The sequence below is a fragment of the Sinocyclocheilus anshuiensis genome, unplaced genomic scaffold (assembly GCF_001515605.1).
Source record: "Sinocyclocheilus anshuiensis isolate Anshui unplaced genomic scaffold, SAMN03320099.WGS_v1.1 scaffold1570, whole genome shotgun sequence".
Classification (NCBI taxonomy): Eukaryota; Metazoa; Chordata; class Actinopteri; order Cypriniformes; family Cyprinidae; genus Sinocyclocheilus; species Sinocyclocheilus anshuiensis.
In genome coordinates, this window is record NW_015546153.1 from 422973 (window position 1) to 445196 (window position 22224).

Consider the following 22224-nt stretch of genomic DNA (forward strand, 5'->3'; position numbering starts at 1 on the left):
TTTACAATATCCTAATGATTTTTGGCATAAAAGAAAAATGTATAATTTTGACCCATACAATGTATTGCTGGCTATTGCTACAAATATACCCCAGCGACTTATGACTGCTTTTGTGCTCCAGGCTCACATATATATATACATGTGTGTTACACAAATGGAGTTCAGGAGGAGCATGTTGATCTCATCCAACCAATCACAACACTAGCCTGGAGTCTTGAGTTCCAGCTTTACAATACAGCCAGCCAGTCAAATATGTTCACCCTCACCTCTATTCATACTGAATTCACATGCCAACTCCTGAATATTAGTTATAATCATACTAGAATGAAATAATTTTGCTCTTTTGTCTTTTTGACTATTAATTCACAGCTTCTGTCTATCTGTGCTAAATGTGTTTGTAACACTTCTGCTCTGCTGCTGCAAGATTCATGCACTGGTTACTGAAATGCTTGCTACTAATGCTAATAATAACTATTATATTGTTGACTAGTTAATCATAATGCATCCCGCCTGCCATCCCAACTGGACCAGCACTATAGGATTAAGCTTCCGGGATAAACTGTTAGAAAACAGGTTCGTGATACGTGAAATGATGAAAACGGCCATTTGAGATGAATGAAAGGGTTAACGAGAACAATATCTGTTACATTTGTGACATTTGCAGCCCCTAGAGGGAGCTCTCACTTCAGTGCTGAGATGAAAATAATGTTCATGTTCATAATAGAAGCTCCATTTTCTTGCCAGCTTCTTCTATAGTGTCACCATTTTCTTCCTTTGCATACTATTGTTTATTTAGATCGGTCTGGATTGTGTTTGTGAATTTGAATTGTTTTACTTTCACTTGATTTGGCCTTGTACTTTGCTTTTTTTACTCAATAAATATCCATCAAATGGATCCCAACCCTGGAGTTTGTCAGATTTGGTCCTTCACACACACTACTCACTTTTGCAGTTCATATCCCCCGTCGTTCAAACACTTTATCCTCTGGGATGTCTGGAGCTCCTCCTGAGAAACACAGACAAGAGAACAAGTGTATGAACAATAAAATCATTTCCACAGCCAGGGTCAGGAATTAAGCTAGCTCTGTTACGGCTGTCACAATCAAAGTGAATGAAACGAGTCGATTGTGGCACTGCATTTACAGTAGATCTGCTCATGCTGCATGATGAGTTCTTTCTACACGCAGTTTGCAGTCTTTGAGTATTATAACCAATCACACACGCTTCTGTCGAGCTTATGAATGCAATGACCAATGCAACGTTTTGATCCGTTGCAATGGAGAACGCTGCTCAATTCCCTCATCATCATAAATGACAAAATGCAGAAAAGATGTAAGTAAGAGACTGATTTAGCAGCTTCAGTGATTATAATGGGAGTTTTGTGAAAATTAACTTACATTAGACTGAAGTCACGGAACGATTCAATGTTCTTTGCTCGCTTTTTTAACAATCTATTCCTTGTCTCAAACTGTTTTGTTTTCCATGCTACTGAAATAACCAGTGTGAAGTCTTGATTTCTAATCCGTAAAAAAAGCAATACATATATTCAGAAATGATTCTTAGCCTAAGCAATCGTTTTTTTCTGTAGCCAGAATATGATGTCCTTTTTCCCCATGAAAAACGTTTTATTATTAATCGACATTATTTCATGATATTGCAGATTCACCCTCTACTGAGTTGCTTTTTTTTTCCATTTATAGGCTATTATGTAATTTTTTGTGTAAATATGTGCACATGAACAGCATTAAACATTCTGTGTGAATAAACATAAATGCATTTAAGATGCAGCTTCTGTTACACCTTTGCATTGTAAAGAAGGCTTTTGTTGATGTTGAAGAAAATGTGATTGGTAACAGTATATAGAACTATGATTGATTAAATGTAAGTATTTGACATAAAAAAACAACAACACGCATTCAATATGGTATTTATAAAAATTGCCCTTACAAAGGTGAAAAGTGCCTCAGGAAATCAATTCCAGACACTGCCCTTTAATGGAAAGTTCATTTCTGACCCTGCCTATGTTGCTCAGGAACAACTCAAGAACATCCAAAACTAACCTTTTTTTCTAAAACACAGCACACCCTGTATTAAGAGACAGAACTAACAGAAGCATGTTAACATAAACAATACCAGACAAACACTGGAAACTGAGGGCTTAAATAGACAGACGCCAAAACAGACTCCACGTGACGGCTCAGATGAACTGCATTCTGCATTGTTTTCCCTCCTGAAGTAATGAAGTAATGAAGGGAATCAGTTAAGAGCACAAACATGCAAACACTGAACACTATTTGCGTGACAGAACTCTCCAGCTTGCCACAATCTGTCATACTTTACTGAGCCTAGAGCATCATTCAGACATGATCGCCTCAATGTGCTCTAGACTTCATCTCATGTTCACGACGTGCCATTTGGTAAATTACTGCTGTACACAAATATCTATTTTACACACTATAATTCTGTTTACCGCCTGACAGTAATAGCACACAGGCAAATAGTGCTGAGTTCTGTGAATAAGGCTCAATCTATAATGAGCCTAATATAAATGAGACGTGTTGTTTAAAAAAAAAAAAAAAATGGCAATGACTTTATTAAATGCTAATGGCACAACACTATTTCAGAGTATTAGCCTGGTAGCGCCTTGTTAAACCACACACAAAACTGCCAGAGCTGCTGAAAGAACTTGCTCCAATTCATTCACACACAGTTTAGAGGTTCTCATGTCTTTCTACACACTGTATGTCATCCTGTATTAAACACAGGAGAATATATTGATACTGATAAGAATCAAGATCCTCAGATGAAAATAAGAGGCTAAAATCAGTCAAATAACTGCTCTCTGCCAGTGAAATGTTTGATAGCGTGGCTGTGGAATGGGTTGTGTCTCTAATCCCCCACAACATGCAGCAGAGAGACGCCATCACACCACAAACTCCTCTTGTCTCATACCTGTGAACAGGAACTGATTTCATGTTTCTTGTCCTCTCATATCAGTCTCTCTGTGTGGATATCTGGGTGGCACTGAGGGGATGACAGTACAGCAGCTCCGTTCCAAACCCTAGTGAGCTGCCTAACTAGACAGCATCTGAACACATCATCCCAGCATGAAGCTCCTCCACACACCAACATTGTTATATTAAGCTTGCATAAATCTAATAAATAAATTAATATATAAAAACTAGTTTTATTCACCAAGGATGCATTAAATTATTAAAATATTTTTATTTAAAATAAATGCTGTTCTTTTGAACTTTCTATTCATCTGTGAATCCTGAAAAATAAAATGTATCACGGTTTCCACAAAAATATTGTGCAGCACAACTGTTTTCAACATTGATAATAATCAGAAATGTTTCTTGAGCAGTAAATCAGCATATTAGAATGATTTATGAAGATCATGTGACACTGAAGACTGGAGTAATGATGCTGAAAATACAGCTTTGATCACAGAAATAAATTACAGTTTCACAGATATTCACATAGAAAGCAGCTGTTTTGAATTGTAATAATATTCCACAGTATTACAGTATTAGTGTGTGTGTGTGTGTGTGTGTGTGTGTGTGTGTGTGTGTGTGTGAGTGTGTGTGTGTGGCTGTATGATATTAAACTGGACACCAGTCAGTGACACATACAGAGACAGAGAGAGAAAGGGTCAAAGAGATGAAGAACAACAGCAGTACAAACTAGATTTTACCTTTGGATTTACGTGCAGTTTTGATGTTCTGAAGACAATACAAGTGCAATACAAATAAAGCATTAAAATGATTAACACATTTAATGCAGCTGCCCCGTCCAGACCTGTCTGTCATCTTATATTGACTGTGTTTACATGTGCAGCAATAAGTGAGATGGCGCCGACGGTGATGGCTGCCTCCATGGCGTGCTCCGCAGTTGTTTTTATGTTTTTGTTAGTTTGTCCTGTCTTTAGTTATATCCCTGCAATCAGTTTCGGAAGTACACACCACCCGATATTTCACCGGTTTTCGATTATTCTGATGTTTTGCTGGACATTGTAATCGGGGGAGCTGCGGCGCTGATCAAGCGCTTCAGGATGCGCAGACGGGGGAAGCGAGGTGGCGCCCTCGTGAAGCTCAGGCAGCGTGGATTCAGGACGCCGTTGCCTAGCATCCATCTGGCGAACCTCCGCTCTCTACCCAACAAAACGGACGAGCTCCTTCTGCTCCCCCGGACAAATAAGGATTTTTCAAGCTCTGCTGCTCTGTGTTTCACGGAAACCTGGCTGAAAGACGCCATTCCGGACAGCGCGTTGAGTCTCCCGGGCTTTCAGCTGTTCAGAGTGGATCGTGACGCAGAATCAACGGGGAAATCACGCGGCGGCGGGACATGCTTTTACATCAATGAGAGGTAGTGTACAGAGGTGTTAAAGAAGATGTGCTGTTCAGATCTAGAAGCGCTTTTCATTAACTGTAAGCCTTTCTACTCGCCGCGGGAGTTTTGCTCATTCATTCTCGTCAGTATTTACATTCCTCCACAAGCACCTGGGTTAGTTTGGTCTGGAGGAGTGTTGGGATGATGGTGTTGAAAGCGGAGCTAAAGTCCACAAACAGGATCCTCACATAAGTCCCTGTTTTGTCTAGATGTTGCAGGATGAAGTGCAGTCCCATGTTGACTGCATCATCCACGGACCTGTTTGCTCGGTAAGCAAACTGCAGGGGGTCTAGTAAAGGTCCAGTAATGTCTTTCAGATAAGCCAACACCAACCCCTGAAATGTCTTCATGACCACAGACGTTAGGGCCACAGGTCTGTAGTCAGATAATGTGATTATTTACAATAATCAGAGTAAGGACTTAATTGCAGTAAGTTGTTTACATGACATGAGCAAACCTCTTCACTCCAGTTCACATGCAATTTTCATTATTCTGATTATTTGTTAAAAAATTTGGTTATTTTTACCATCATTATTCACAAACACTACAACACAAATGATGAGCTCACATATTTAAGCGTGGCCGTTGTCCACTTACATCAAATGCAAAACATGACTACAGACATATTGGAAGGTTATTTGGCACTGTGATGAACATTGCAACTTCACAATCTCACAAAGTTCCGTTATCATCAATGAATCTCTCTACAACTTAATTGCAATATTTTGATCAAAGTATTGCATTTACATGAGGTGAAGTTTAATTGCAATATTGCCAAAATCCCATTATAATCGCATTATGAGGTATGTCACTGCTTTTGCACTGATTGATGCAGTGTCTGATGAACATGATGCAGGGCGACTGTCTATTAGAATGCAGTAATATGAGTGTAAAATTCAAGATATGAGGGCAAAAAAAATTACCGTTTTATATTTATATCACATGATATAGTTTGCAAAAGTGCTGTTTTCCCCCCAATATCTGCACCACTGCAAATATGAGGTTTATTTTAACACTTAAGTTAATATTTTTGTTACATTTTAGAAACAATCTTGTCAATTTTCTCTGTTTTTGCTCAATTGTGCAAACAAAAACAGTTCAGTCGTAGTCACAGCAGAACTGTCTCTGATCAACACACCGCGGTGATTCATTACTGAATGAATACATGGTTTTGAATGAATCAAGTGAGTCAATGATTCAGTGTCTCATTCATAAAGACAGTCACTTGCTGCCACCTACTGGTGCTTTTAGTTGTTGATTTAGAGAATCATTTAAATTTTTGCGAAAAATCATTGCATATTTCAATATTAATTTTTTAACCTATTAATGCATATTTAAACCCCATTAATCGTATAGTATTATTTATGTAATTCCAGTCTGTGTAAATACACCTAAATGCCACTTTAGATGCAGCTTCTGAAAACAATGTCATGCCACATTGTAGCCTTAAAAGATTGTTACAAATTCAATGTTGCAACTAAATATTTATTTCTAACGCTTAATTTTGTTATGTCTATTCACTGCTTTTGTAATTTAACACAATAATTACTTTATATTATCTTTTGGGGGGGTAATTTCTCAGCCCATATTGATGTGTGATTAATTTGTTATTAATTAGATTAATTAATCTGCACATCATGTAATTAATTAGATAAAAAAGAATGCACAGTAAAATCATGCTTACCATCTGAGTGATCTAGAATTTGATGAAATCTTGTTTTCCTACACAGTATTTAAGAGAAGCCTTCTGTAACAAACAGAATTAAATCAGATTAATGGTAAGGTTTGTGTTTGTTCATGTGTTTCCTGCAGCTCGCAGCACAAAAACACGAGCAGCTGGCTTAAATCATTTAATAAATGCTGTTAACAACAGCCAAGAGCAGCGCTAAACAAACATCAGTCAACACATGAGGACAGACGCTCAGTCATCCCTAACCAGCCAACATTACCTACTGACAGAGACTCACGTTAATCTGCTCTTCTGATTGTTAGGCCTCTGATCAGAGTGACTTCACTGTATGGCAAATACTGAGCTAATGAATATTCATTAACCTGCAGTGACACTGCTATTGATTAATATTCACTAGACAAGCTTGATACAATTCATAAACGTATAAATCCGAGATTCTCTGTTATTTTACATTACAGTCCTACTTTTGATATATTCATGCAAATTTTGCCAAATTCCGTGGAATTCCACATTATACAGTAAATTCCATTTTTATGACTGGATTCCAGAATTCCATCTGTGTTTTTCGCTGAAATCATATGGCCCTAACACACGCACAAGAAAAAATTCTCTGTGTGTGCTTGATGTTTATATGCATGAAACACATGAAAGTGGATCTAAGACAGCTGTGTGAGAGTGTGAGCCGTTCACTCAGAAAGTATTTGAGCGTTTAGCAGAAACACAGCAGAGATCCAGCATTCTGCCAATATTAGCCACAAAACCTGCTGAGGCCACAGCCAGACACGCTAACGGTCCAGTAACTCTGAAACAACATCACAGTGAAGCAGCGGAGCCACAAACCATTAAAACAAAGAGTCAGACTTTAACAGCTGTCCTGAGAGATCTAAGCCTGAAACGCTGCAGTGACCCGATGGGATGCAGTGTGTGTGTGTGTGTGTGTGTCTGTGTGTGTGTGTGTGTGTGTGGGGGTCATTGGAAAGAGGAGCAGTGTTTGCTCACGTCTGTCATGAGGCCAACACCACTAGACAAAAAAGGGAAAAGCAAACGCTAATACTTTTTTCGTATACTGTTAACTTTAAGATTTTTGTGTAATAATTTATTAGTCAGAACTGCTAAACAGAGACAGTACACTAATTTAGAGGCAGAACTGGTATTCTTGGCATTGTCAAAATAAAAATGCTTCCTATATATCATCCAAACAGGAAAATGTATTGGCCAAAAATTCCAAATATCAGCTGATATATCTGCCTTGTCAATATACTGTATATCGGTCGACCGCTACAGCATGACCTCTCACTGACAGCAGGAGCATCTGGGTGGAGACAGAGAGGTGATGTGTGTACTTACTCTGTATGTGTGTGTGAGATAGAGAGAGACTGGTGTTCACCTAACCAGAACTGCCTCTGTGCAAAACATTTCTCACATCAGTTAAACTCCAAGCTTTTTTCAGTGAATGCATCTAGCTTTAAGAACATTTACATATATTATTGGAAAACAAGGAAAAGATAGTGCTGAAGAATGTGTTGTGTTCTTTTGCTTTGTGTGTTGTAGTGTGCTCCAGCCATATGATGCTGATATAAAGACATTAACAGTGCTGCAGCAGGGACGGCGCTTTACTGAACAACTGACTGATCACAGTCACACAATGCAACACAAGCTCATGCGATTTCAGAGGACTGTATTGTTAAATGAGTTTTAATTTAAGCCAGAAACATTAAGTATAACACAACCATTTATTAAAACAACAAAAGTAATTTGTTTAAAACCTGAGTGGGGTTCAAACACGGTGTGCAAACTGGCCATTCAGATGATTTGATTGATTCTATCTATCCAAGAAAACCATTTTTCACCACAGTTAGTGTGACACTATAGATCATGACATACTCATAGATCGATTACAAAACTACACAGATATTCAAGGGCAGGCTTTAAGATGGTTTAGATCCTACCTGTCCGATCGCTACCACTTTGTTTATTTAAACGGGCAATCACCTCAATTAACGCCAGTAAAGTATGGAGTGCCACAAGGATCTGTCTTAGGCCCTCTACTATTTTCAATATACATGTTGCCCCTTGGTAATATTATTAGAAAATACGGGATTAGTTTCCACTGTTATGCTGCTGAAACTCAACTATATATTTCAACAAGACCAGATGAAACTTCTAAATTATCTAAGATCTATCTATCTATCTATCTATCTATCTTAAAAATGTAAAATATTGGATGACCAATGATTTTCTCCTATTGAATTCGGATTAGACAGAGATATTACTTATTGGACTAAAAAACAGTACACAGAATCTCTTAGATTACAATTTGCATCTAGAGGGATGTACTGTTACTTCCTCTACAGTCAAAAACTTGAGTGTTATCTTAGACAGCAACTTGTCTTTTGAAAATCATATTTCCCATGTTACAAAAACAGCATTCTTCCATCTTAGAAAAATCGCCAAGCTATGAAACATGTTACCTGTTTCTGATGCAGAAAAGGTAGTTCATGCATTAATTTTTACAATCTCTACACTGGCTACCTATTACGTTTGTATCAGTTACAAAATATTACTACTTATAAGGCCATAAATGGGTTAGCTCCTGCGTACCTAACTAGCCTTCTACCATGCTACAATCCATCATGCTCCCTAAGGTCGCAAAACTCTGGACTTTCGGTAGTACCTAGGATAGCAAAGTCCACTAAAGGAGGTAGAGCTTTTTCGCATTTGGCTCCTAAACTCTGGAATAGTCTTCCTGATAACGTTCGGGGTTCAGACACACTCTCTCTGTTTAAACCTAGATTAAAGACACATCTCTTTAACCAAGCATTCACATAATGTAGCTCATAACCCTGTACTTCAGTTACATCTGATCAAATGCACATTATTATTCTTTGCTTGGTCTGAACAGCAGCTACACTAATTTTCTCTATTTGCTTCTCTATTTGGGCATCCTGAGGTAACTAGGAATTACACAAGCTTCAGTCTGGATTCAACACTTACAAAGATCTGAGATGACTGAACACCTGAGAAGAGATGATGCCAACCCCTCCGAGGACCTCAGATGACGACAACCCTGAACCAACACACAAAACTACAGAATTTTCCTATAAATCTGATCACATATAATCATTGCTGTTAATAGTGTTCACCGTTTGTTTGAATGCATGTCATTAACTAACTGCATGATTTTTATTGTACATTTCTGCCATATATCACTTTGACATAGTCACCACTTATATACTACTCCTAAATGTAATGTAGAAACTTTCATTTTCTGTAAAACTGCTTTGCAATGATTTGTATCGTGAAAAGTGCTATACAAATAAATGTGAATTGAATTGAACATTCATTCCACACCTGTGAGAAAGGTGTCAGGAGCAGAGCACAGTCTTGAGTTCTGCCTTTATCCATCTCACGGAGGCCTTTCATACAGTCACTGGAATGGTCAGAGGCAGATCTGCTCAGTCTGAGCTCTAAAACATGTCCCAGGTGAAAAAGAAATACATTTAAATTGTGCTTTTTCAGACATACTTACTATATTTAAATTATACTATACTAAGTGCGTATTAAATGTATTATTTTGAAACAACTTTAAGTATATTAAGTGTATTATATTTTTAATACATTTAATACTACGTCTTTTTCACCTGGGGTAGCTCCCATCAAATCAGGTCAGACACACCGAGAAAGCTCAAAGAAAGCCTTTCAGATGGTTCTCAGATTCACACAGGGGTGAAATAAGGTTGATTTCTCACTCAAGCCCTTTCTGCCATCTTCAGCATTATGCTAAACAATGCAAAGGTCAACAGATGATGCACTTTAAAGAGGTTCAGATCTGATGGGGGTCTGTTCATCCTGATCTCTGAAAGCCATGTTGATGATGATGATGATGATGTGTGTGTGTGTGCGTGTCTGAACTCCAACAGCTCACTGTGAAGAACTAGCAGTGTGATTGATCAGGCATGTCATTGTTTGCCTTCATTAATGAGACAGTGATGATTTTCTCACTTTACATTCTCCATGAGGCATTGCACACGCTGAACCTCCCAGACACGGTTAGTAAGCTTTAATCACTCGCTCTGTAATACTGTCAGACGAAGTCTTTGTTGTTTTAAATAATGTATGCATATATGACATTTGACATAACAGCCTGTTTTTCATTTGGCTCATGAAAGCATCCCTAAAATACACCTCACTGTATTTTGACATTCACATGATTTCAAACATGAAGCCACTGTAACGTCACACGTGTAGATGACAGCACTTCTCTAGATCTTGAATGAGAAGAATATTACACTGTAAAAAGTGCTAACCTGCAGGTGTTAAGAGCTACTTTCTACCGATACGAATTTGTTTTGTGTAAATCCTAATGTTAATTTAAACTGTAATGAAACAGTGAATGTTGAGTTTCAGTCTGCTGAGAGGCCAAAAACAAACATGATCTCACATGTCAAGCCTGTTTTCTTTGTTATTCTCTGTCTAATCAGCTTCTCTGACGGTTAGAGACAGTGAATATGAATATAGATTGGGTGAGCTTGTTTATTGCAGTAGAGAGTGATCCCAGTGTTTCAATAATGTGCGATATGCAGATCTGCCTGATGTTTCTGACAGCACTGGACCGTTCGCAATCACACAGTGAAGGTTATCTCCTCTGCACTCACAAAACACTGAGCCTGTGTTCCATCACCCTGTTTCTATCCACACGAATGGAAAATGAGATCAAAATGATTTCCCAAATGCCTTCATTTATTTTGTGCAGAACTGGGGCACTCTGTTATTTAAAGGTTACCACTGCACATTCAAGATCTCTTTCTTGATGTAAAATTACAAGCATAATTAGAATTGACAATAAGCATTGATTTCCCAGTGCAGTAATATTTCAAACAGAACACATCTGAACACAGACAAACCTCTAGATGTTTCACTAACCTGACGTGCACTATGAGCAGGGGTGTAGAAATACTCGAAAACTATACGACAGCATGGATACTGAGTGAAACCTTTACTCAATTAAAAGTCCAAGTATGCAACCAAAAACATACTTTAGTGAAAGTAAAATACAGCTATAAAATATATGTATTAAAAGCAGAAGTAACATAGCAAAACAAGAGAAAGGAGATTTTCATTTCAGCACCATGAATCATTTTCTCAATGCTAAGTGAATGAGTTGCATGTGTTTCGTTAGACAAATGCTGTTCACATTCATTTGTACATCACAATAAATAAGCAACATTTCAAAAGCCCTGATTTCCCCCACTGAATCAAGATCATTTCCAGCATTGTGTGTTAATTGTGTTAGTCTAGAGGTTGAGTTGCAAGGTTACATGTATTCAGATATAATGTTTTCAAATAGCCCAAGCAAAACTGCACCTGAACTTGACAGCCAGAGATCAGCATGTGCTACTCTTTACGAAGAAGAACAGCCTTGACATTTTGATGTCCTTTAAGCTTAAATGATCTGCAAACTGCTTGGACTGTGATGGGTGGTTGACGCCAAAGTGGTTCAGACAAACACATTTTCACCATAACTGCGCAATTACATTTTCAAAGATTACAAAGATTTAGAAGACACCTCTGTAAGTACTCATCAGACACTTGTGTCCATTCACAGACGTAGTGACACACTATTTATTTCCTCCTTTCACTTCTCCTGCATTCATTCTCTCCACCACTTTTCTCTCCCCTCACCCAGCTCTTGGATTTAATGGTTTTTTATACACACTCACATCAAAAATCCATAAGAGGTGCAATAAAGCCGTTGTTATCTAGCTTAACCCCTAAAGTAATGACTTAACACTATCAAAGTTTCCCTCCAAAACACATAACAAACAAACTTTGCAAATTCAAAGCGTCATGCATCCCAGCATCAGTAGACTGTTAGGTTAGGGTTAGTAGAATAAGTTGACATGTAGTTGCAAAGTTACTTATAGTCAGTAGAATCTCCATCAAAATAAAGTGTTAGCAGATATTAAGTCTACTAATACTCTAATGAGAGTTAGTTGACACGTAGTTGCAAAGTTACTTATAGTTAGTAGAATGTACTGGACACCAGCAAGGATTGGGCTTGCACGACTACTAACTAGTCAAGATGCTATCATCTTAATGCTTCCATTGATTTAATACGCAGCACAGGTTCTGTGGTCTTTACTCTTTCTGGCAAGTCCAGCGCTGTGTTGATGGAGAATGTGTGAGTGGAGAGAATTTTGTTGAGCTAAGATGATAAAATCACACATATCTCCACTGACAGGTTCATACTGCTTACCTTTCCATATGAAACATCCAAAAACAGTCTTGTTAACAGTCTACTTATAGTTTCTGTCAGACTCTGGATGATTGTTTCAGGGCCATTTGTGAGAATTTTGGCTTGTATGTGAATGCCTCAAACCATCTCAGATGTTATGCAGCAAGGTTTAAGTACAGTATAATGTGCTTTGTGAACACAAAGTGCTCAAGGATCACTTTATTTTCACTTTCTCAAAATTCCAATGATATACAATAAGGCTGTTACAGGTCAATATATAAAATTAATGCAAGCATCCAAACTGGGACGCAGTTTGTGGAAAGAGAACTTTGTTGGTCTTGGTCTCTGGGTTTAAGTACTCTTATTTTGCACTGTATCGATATTGTTTCTGTGCTTTCTTCCTCTTTCAGTTCCCTGTGCTACCCTGTGTGTTGCCATAGCTTCCCTCGTTTGTTGTCATAGTAATTAATTAGCTCCGCCCTCCTTGTTAACCTTGTTATCATGTGTATATATACCCCTGTGTTTGCCTTGTTCATAGGAATGGGCAAATGAAGCCTCATGAAGCACTGAGGCTTTCCCCTGATTGTTCCTGGAAAAGATTCAAAGCTTCGAGAGTGTCGAAAACAATGCCATCTGGTGGTTAGTAAAAAATAAAGCTTCAAAGAAGCTTCGTAGGAAGAAGCAGGCACCACACATTCAATAGTTTCATGTTATGTGCACGAATAAAAGCCTAACAGTGTGATTGTGTGTGTATGTTGAATTTGTTGAATTTCTATGCTATATTCATTTACCCATTAAACTGTGGCATTTAATGCCAGTATGAATATCACAGTATTACTTTCACAGTAGTTTCACAGTTGTAATTCTCTTGTATCTAACTGCACTCTCAGACATTTCTTGTAAACAAACAGCATCATACTGTGTTTCTACAGTGCAGATGTACTATAAAGGTTCCCAGCATGCAATGCAGCATGAATAGATCATGCTGTAGAGTTTTTTTTATCCTTGTTGGTTTAATTTGTGTTATTGAACTTGATTTTGGTTCATTTTTAGCAGTTTGTGTTGTTGGTTTATTCTGTAATGTTGGTTTATGTTGTAGTGTTGGCTTTATTTGTTGAGTGTTACCATTGGTGTGTTTTGTATGTTGAGGATTGATGTCACATCTTTCAAAGACATTTCTCAGCAGTTGCTTCACTATTGTGAAAGATCCATCCACAAACAGTTATGAATATGAAATAAGTTATTAATTAATCTTCATCCTTAAATAATGCTAAACTAAAATCTTCATGTTCATGTTAAGAATAGTTTGACTATCTTAAAGTCAATTTGCTTATTTCATATTCTAGCTTGTCATCATTTTGACAAATGTTTTCATTTGTCACACTTCCAATTTGACTAGATAAGCAATTTGAATATGAATAAACAAGGTCAAAGAGCCCAAACAAATCACTGATCACCATTATGGAGACTTCAAAACAATTACAGCAGTACACACCTAAATTTCTCACAGTGGCACAGTTAAAGACAACTTTCTAATGTGAATTCACAGTAAAACAAGAGCAGTTAATGACTGTGATGTTAGCCTCATTCTGCTGTTCATTCACAGTCATTTGTAAGAAAATGACCCAGCATGCATTGATTTCACAGCAAATTTCTGACTACAGTAATATATTGTAAAATCATACTCGTTAATCCTGTAAATTCCTGGCAGTTTTTTACACTGTAGTTTGTTCCAGCTCTGTTTCTTTGTGTACCCAAATTATTTTTTGACTCTGCTTGCATTTGGATCCATCTCATCTCACCTTAGTAACCAGCATTACACTAGCACAACTAAAGTTATGTAATCCTTGAATAGACAGACCCAAAGTGTCACTGCAGTGGAATTGTTCCTTCACCTTGTCTTTCTTGTCTAAGCACAAAAGGAAGGCTATCACACCAAATCAGGCTGTCAAGCAGCACTGCTGTCAGTACTTTCAGTTTGTTTCTGAAACACTGTGGCTAGCAGAGGGGACATCTGTCCTCAGTCTGCTGGAACTGTCCACGGCCTTCAGTTCTCTGGACGCCACAGGAACTGCACTGCACTGGTTTGAGACCAAGAGGAACGGCGTCTAAACTAACGGGGTACCACAAGGTTCAGTGTTCGGTCCTCGACTCTTATACTCGCCTAGTGAAGATTGAGCACCTCGTCCTCTCAGCCAGCCAGCAATTCAAGGAATCATCACTTTCCAGCTAGGATTTGCAACAGTAATGCCATTCTTAAACTTTGTGTTGCAGTACTTCTCAAACTGTTTGCATTGTAGTCAAGACAGTCATAAAAAATCACAGTGCATGTGTACATCGCTACACTACTGACAGTGGATGAGGGAGTCATTTTAATGTGTCTTCTCAGTGAATTCTGTGCAATTGCACACTGTGTTCACCTGTGAAATTTCACTACTGTGGCTTATCTCAGTAGTGGAGGTATGACAACAAACTTTTCTAAAAGTGAGGGAACATGTTCCCCAGTTATAATTGTGTCACATCTTATTTCTGTTATTATGTCTAAACACTCTCATTGTGAAGTTTATTTGGTTTTGTGTTTTTTTGTGTTCATGTTTCCTGTGTTTGGTTTCTTTTTCCTCAGTTCCCTTGGTTACTAAAAAACCCTGGTTTGCTTCTACATTTACCGACTGAGCTCAGCTGTGTCTAGTTCTTTGTTATTCCCTGTGTATATATTGCCCTGTGTTTCTTCAGTTGTCAGTCATTGTCTTTGCATGATGTTTTTGTAAAGCTGTTGCGTTTTGTGGATTATTCAAAAATCCGCAACTAGATCCAAGCTTCAACTCTTCCCTGCTACAACCGCGACAAATGCTGATAGAACATATATTTTAGCACCAACCTAAATGCATTAGGTTACATCGACAAAACAAAAAGTAAGGGTTAGAAGGGAAAGTAAGGTAAAGATTGCAATTGACCACTTTTCACAGTGTGCCTGGATGATGGTGATGTGTGAGCTGTTGTGTGTGAGTTACTGATAGAGGCCTTGTCTATTCATAATGACATATGAGCAGCACCAGTATAAATATACTGTATGTCTGAAACACACCATACCAAGTTACCATCAATCAACTGACTTCATTTCAGTATATCTGCTTCTCTAGAAAACATCACAAAGCACTGTTTGCCAGTGTTGTGAAGTAGTGAAAGTATAGATGTTTTTTTTATGACTTTTTTTTTGGAGCTTGAGAAGCTCCAGTATGACATATGCAGATACTACTGCTATGTTTTCAAATGCATTAATCACTGCAACTATTCAGTGTGATCTACATCCTCACCTGCGGGAGCCCTGGAGGAGACCTGCAAAGTCAAATATCATCACAAACTCAAGCAACAATACAAAAGCCAGTTTTCCCTGCAGAATCCCACAGCAGGACCGAGAGACACGAGCTCATGCATTATTCAGCAGGAGGAGGTGTCTCTCAGCAGGTACTATACATATGCATGTGCTCGTGTTTGTTTTGGAAAGGTGTTCTTGTCAGTCTCTTTCCAAAATGTGCATCTTGAGATGGTAGGATAAACTAGTGAATGTAAATAATGTCTTCATGTGACATATAAACCTCTTTAACTGAAGACTCATGTAGAGTAACTAGTCAGTCTGGTCCAGTGACATGAACTCAATCCATAGACAGGTCTGGCTTCAAAAGCGGACTCAGTAGATTTAGCTTTTGACAGAATGTTCTGGTGACAGATGCGAGTGTGTCTCTAATAGAATTAGATACGCTGTCCCATCTACACTGCTGTATCTCTGGTGATAGTAACTACAGCAACTAAGGAAAGGTGAGCGAGTTCACAGATGAATTTAAACATAAGTCTTATTCTGAATCAGACCCTCTTCATGACACGAAATACACTGGTGTAAGTTGACATCCTGTGTTGGAAACCAAGACTTTAAACAGCAGTTTGATCAGTCGTGCATTCAATTATTATAGATGCTGAGTTTACAGTATGAGCTCGTATGAACTGAGATGTTAAAAAATCTGTGATTTTTGTGGCACACTGTAGATCCATTTATAATGAACTCATGAAGGCAAAATGGTGAAAAGCAAAAAAAGGTCAGTTTTAGGACCCAAGATGCACATTCTTCTTTAGAGACCCATATCAATATACATTTTCCCCTGAAATATTGATGTTGATTTAAAAAAATGTGGCTTCTCTCTCTCGGCCTGCAGTCAAAATGTGAGGCAGGCAGGTTTATGACTGAACTCTCTCTGGTGCTGTTCTCGCTTTATAAAACCAAAACCTGTTCAACATTCAGAGCTTCATCTGCACTGTAAAGAATTGCCAGGAATTTACAGAATTAAAGAGTATTGTTTTACAATAAATTACCGTAGTCAGAAATTTACTGTGAAATCAATGCATGCTGGGTCATTTTCTCACAAATGACTGTGAATGAACAGCAGAATGATGCAAACATCAGTCATTAACTGCTCTTGTTTTACTGTGAATCCACATTATAAAGTCTTTAACTGTGCCACTGTGAGAAATTTAGTTGTTTTCTGCTGTAATTGTTTTGAAGTCTCCATAATGGTGATTGGTGATTTGTTTGGGATCTCAGACCTTGTATATTCATATTCAAATTTCTGATCTAATCTAAGTGTGATAAATGAAAGCATTTGTTAAAATGATGACAAGCTAGAATATGAAATAAGCGAATTGCCTGACTTTAAGATAGTCGAACTATTCTTAGCATGAACGTGAAGATTTTAAGTATGAAGATTAATCAATAACTTATTTCATATTCATAACTGTTTGTGGATGGATCTTTCACGAGAGTGAAGCAACTGCTGAGAAACGTCTTTGAAAGATGTGACATCAATCCTTAACATCCAGTAGGACATCCGGGGATTTCCCGCCTACTCTTTTATGAATACTAAGGATTCGGACGTACTACTTCATTCGCCTACTGCTTTTTGCCTTCTATATAGTAGGGAAGTATGCGGTTTCAGACGCAGCCAGTCACTTGCTTTGTTTTCTGAATGAATCAGCTGTTTGAATGAATCAGTTGAATGAATCACTCATTAAGACACTGACTTGCCTCTAAGTACTGATGCTTTTAGTTTCATATTTAGAGAATAATTTCATTAAAAAAATAAAAATAAAAATCATATTTCAATATTCACCCATCAAAAAAGACCCATCAATAGTCATTTATTATCATTATGCAATGTTGTATCAAAATATGTCTTTCTAACTTTTTGTAATGTCTATTCAGTGGTTTTTCTCATTTAACACAATTATGGCTTAAATTATCTTTTGGGGGTAATTTCTCAGCCCAAATTGATGTGTGATTGATTTGCAGTTAATTCAATTGATTATTCAGCACATCACATAATTAATTAGATTCAAAATTTTAATTGCTTGACAGCCCTAAATATTAGCCACCAGACTAACTCGTACCTTTACTCTTTCTGTCTATTTTGACTGCTTTAATAGGTCAAGTTGCTCAGCAGCCTGAAGTCCAATGAAAGCAAACATAGTGTCATCTGTAGTTCACGTTCATATCTGCATCATAAACACAGCCATAGGGTCCAGCTCAAGCCCCGGAGACTCCACAACACATACTATACGCTTGTGTAACGGCTTCCTTTCTCCAGTGTTGCTGTGCAGTTTCTGCGGTTTTATGTTTGAAAGGCTGTTTTACAGGCTAGTATATCACTAGAATGAAATGTCAGTGGCCGTCTGAAGCTGTCGGGCAAAGCAACATTACTATCACTCTTTCAATTTCATGCATTCAATCTACTGTAGTGCTAAACATAAAGTTGAGCACTCTTTATACGGCGCAGGACATTACATATTGCCATGTCTGCTGATTATGAGCAGCTCTGGGTTTGATTTTTCATAAACCCACTCATAAAATGGCCAGTTCTGGTGTTATCTTCTTTATTTCTTTTTTGTCCGAATACTCTCAGTTCACAGTTGACAGTGTTAACACATGTGTTCACATGCTTGTGGCTAATGCTAGCTTATGTCTCTTCAATTTGGTAGCATAACAATTCTAAATTTTGATTCTTAATGTTGCACATGTGTGATCTGTTGCATTTATAGCAGCAACTTGAACTTTTAAAAGGATGAGATCAGAAGTTATTAGCAGATTCATATATATCCCCCTCTTTTGTGTAGTATATCAGAGTATTAGAGTTTTAGCCCTAAAATGCACAAATTTCCTGATCCATATGAAAAAAATATGCAATATGCATGTGCCTCACTGCCTCCCTGAGCCACTTCAGATGAGCCTGTGTGTGTGTGTGTGTGTGTGTGTCTGTGTGTGTGTGTGTGTGTGTGTGTGTGTCTGCCTGTCTGTGTGTGTCTTTACAGTACCTAGCAGTCTAAACTTGCAGAATCTACACTGAATTTTGACTTATTTTTTTATTATTATTTATTTATTAATTTATTTTACATTTCTTTTGTTGTGATTGCATCATGCATCACTATTACACTCACATCTAGGAGTAATGATGCACTGAAACCTCAGACAGTAAAGGTGCGGTCACATTAGCGAAATTTCAATGAAATTTTGCTCGCTAAAAAGGTCTGTTATTCATTGTCAGTAGCGTAGAGATGTATGAAGCAGAGCTCACAAAAATCACATTCAAACCATGCAGCTTTCTGTTGGTTCAGTGCAGCATATTTGTAACCACCCTTAAAACTTTTCGCATAAGTATCCACTCCATGTGTCGCAGCTCTTAGATGAAACATATCAATAACGCAACTTTCTCTCTTTCTCAACATTTTCTGAACCTCATGATCATTATTCAGTTTGTGAACACCAGACCAAAGAGCTTTCTCAAACAAATGCATAATTTAAATGCAATATAACTGGAAAAAAAGACACTAACTAGAGATGACTGTCTGTGTGAAGAGCAACAATCAGTGTGAAGGATCTCCAGAGGACAATGAGAACCAGAACGTCCTATTAAAGCATTGATCTGCATGCTATACCAGCTTCAGAACCAAACATGCGTCCTCATAACTCTTTTCTCCTAGACTTCACCTTGTGTTTATCACAGATAAGCAGCCACATTTAAATGAATTCTGACCTGAAACCTGCCAAACAAAATTAATCTCCAATTTATTTGTTTACCTCATTAGAAGCTCTTAATGTATCTATTTGAGAGATAGTTTTCCAATATGCATGTAAATTACATCCCTTATTACCATGACCAACATGATGCTATCAGTGTAATTTGGTGCATCATGGTGAGGACAGACTGATGGGCTAATAACACCGCAGCTACATGCTTCCTGTGCCTGGATGTGTGATCAACTCCAGAACCAGTCACAAAGACAATGATGAAATCTGGAGAATGGTACTGGAGAATGCTTCAAGACAGACACATGTCCACTCCAATACAAGCAATTTACAGTGAAGGACACTAAGTGTGCAGTAGTTTGATTATGACACATACAGAAGTTTTATGGAAATGTTGAATATATTTGAATAGGTATGTGAAGACATCTGCGGGTTGGTGAGTGCAGTCATTGAACACATGGTCAGTGCTGCCATCTGGACGAGTATGTCTGTGAAGACTCACCTTTCATTGCAGTCAGCCTGGGTCACCTGAAGGATGAGCGGTATTTACATAGGACCTACAGCCTATGCTTCAAATTGTGAAGAACTGAAATTTAAAAGGATACTTCACCAAAACATGAAAATTCTCTCATCGTTTACTCAACCATACAACAAATGCTGATTCTCCAAAAAGCAACACACTTACATCATGCTTCACAACGTGTATATTTACATCCAGCATAAACTCAGCCCTCTTGTGAAAGGCCATATGGCAGGTGGCCAAAAGCAGTGGTTTACAGTTTAAAAAGTTTAAAACATTGCCTGCGCTGATAGCCTCGTGGGCAACATGCAACTGGGCCTCTGTTACTGGTTTGGGGTCCTTTGCCGATCCCGTTTCCGCTCTCTCTGCCCCATGCTTTCCTGTCTGATTTGTACTGTTCTGTCCAATAGAGGCATAAAAAGGTCAAAAATAAAACTTAAAGGGGTTATGAACTGAGAAATCAACTTTTACTTGAGCTTTTGATATATAAGACATCATCGTACTAAAAGAATATCCTTTAAGTTTCAGAACTGAAAACGTCCCTGTTACTGAAATAAAAGCTTTTATTGACACCAGGCCCAGCGAACGCCAGATCCTGGAATGTGCCTACCTATGACGTAATAGATAGGTTAAACACTGCCTCCACAGAAGAATATCAACGCCTAATTCTGTAGCCCCACCCACTGATTCCCGCATGACATAGTAGGGAAATAACATGAGTGGCGCTAAACCGGATCGATCAACCAAGCTACAAACATGCCGTTAAAGATCGCAAAATATTGTGCGGTGCCTGGTTGTGGAAAAACACAGTCGCTGCATAACCTTCCTTCAGAATCAAATATTAGGAATGCATGATTGAACTTTATTTTTAATGAAGTTCCAGCTCACGTGAGTAAAACATTGAGCGTTTGTTCACTTTATTTCACCATGGATTCCTTTGTAAACAAGACACAGGTCGACGCTGGATTTGCAGAGAGACTGAGATTAAAAAACAATGCTGCCGTCTATATTGGATCCGACAGGAATGGCGCAGCACACTTATGTGAGTAAAAAATATTTGTACTGTGTGTCACTGTGTTTGAGATCGCTTGATATGTCCTGATTATGTGTATGTGTCTAACCAAAGTCACAGAAGGCTCCAACTATGCAGGACGCATGCTTGTCAAACAGACACACAGAAAGTTAGTTTACTATGCAAAACTGTTATTCAATAATAGCAGCAGGTGTTTACTTCTAAGTCTTCAATGCGGTACGCCCATAAAAACCTAGCGTTTCTCGAGCCGGCCTCAAAACCAGGGGAGAAAATAGCCTGTTACTTATTGATTTTGATGTTTTTGAATGTAAAAACCACGCAAACGACATAAGTGGACCTCAGACAACAGTATAAAATAATAAAAAAGCCAGTTCATGACCCCTTTAAAAAAGATTTAAATATTATTAATGTTTTGCTTCGGAAGACATTGATTCATTCACTAGGGTGGAGTGAATTTCTGTCATGATGGCTGTGCATCAGTGTGAAGGATCTCCAGAGGACAATGAGAACCAGAACGTCCTATTAAAGCATTGATCTGCATGCTATACCAGCTTCAGAACCAAACATGCGTCCTCATAACTCTTTTCTCCTAGACTTCACCTTGTGTTTATCACAGATAAGCAGCCACATTTAAATGAATTCTGACCTGAAACCTGCCAAACAAAATTAATCTCCAATTTATTTGTTTACCTCATTAGAAGCTCTTAATGTATCTATTTGAGAGATAGTTTTCCAATATGCATGTAAATTACATCCCTTATTACCATGACCAACATGATGCTATCAGTGTAATTTGGTGCATCATGGTGAGGACAGACTGATGGGCTAATAACACCGCAGCTACATGCTTCCTGTGCCTGGATGTGTGATCAACTCCAGAACCAGTCACAAAGACAATGATGAAATCTGGAGAATGGTACTGGAGAATGCTTCAAGACAGACACATGTCCACTCCAATACAAGCAATTTACAGTGAAGGACACTAAGTGTGCAGTAGTTTGATTATGACACATACAGAAGTTTTATGGAAATGTTGAATATATTTGAATAGGTATGTGAAGACATCTGCGGGTTGGTGAGTGCAGTCATTGAACACATGGTCAGTGCTGCCATCTGGACGAGTATGTCTGTGAAGACTCACCTTTCATTGCAGTCAGCCTGGGTCACCTGAAGGATGAGCGGTATTTACATAGGACCTACAGCCTATGCTTCAAATTGTGAAGAACTGAAATTTAAAAGGATACTTCACCAAAACATGAAAATTCTCTCATCGTTTACTCAACCA

At 38.1% G+C, this 22224-nt stretch overlaps 1 protein-coding gene and 1 long non-coding RNA gene across 2 annotated transcripts in view; both read right to left on the bottom strand.

Moving 5' to 3' along the window:
* schip1 (schwannomin interacting protein 1) overlaps positions 1–22224 on the bottom strand; it is a 201396-nt gene that overhangs the window by 151482 nt on the left and 27690 nt on the right. Inside the window, exon 3 of the mRNA XM_016503293.1 lies at positions 945–1006. Within this exon, the coding sequence (XP_016358779.1) occupies positions 945–1006 (62 nt within the window). The remainder of the gene's footprint in view (positions 1–944; positions 1007–22224) is intronic.
* LOC107701304 (uncharacterized) lies at positions 4410–14998 on the bottom strand. Its single transcript, XR_001635631.1, has 3 exons — positions 14988–14998; positions 10111–10113; positions 4410–4502 (listed from the first exon to the last, which is right to left on the bottom strand). It is a non-coding gene; the product is annotated as an uncharacterized LOC107701304 (long non-coding RNA).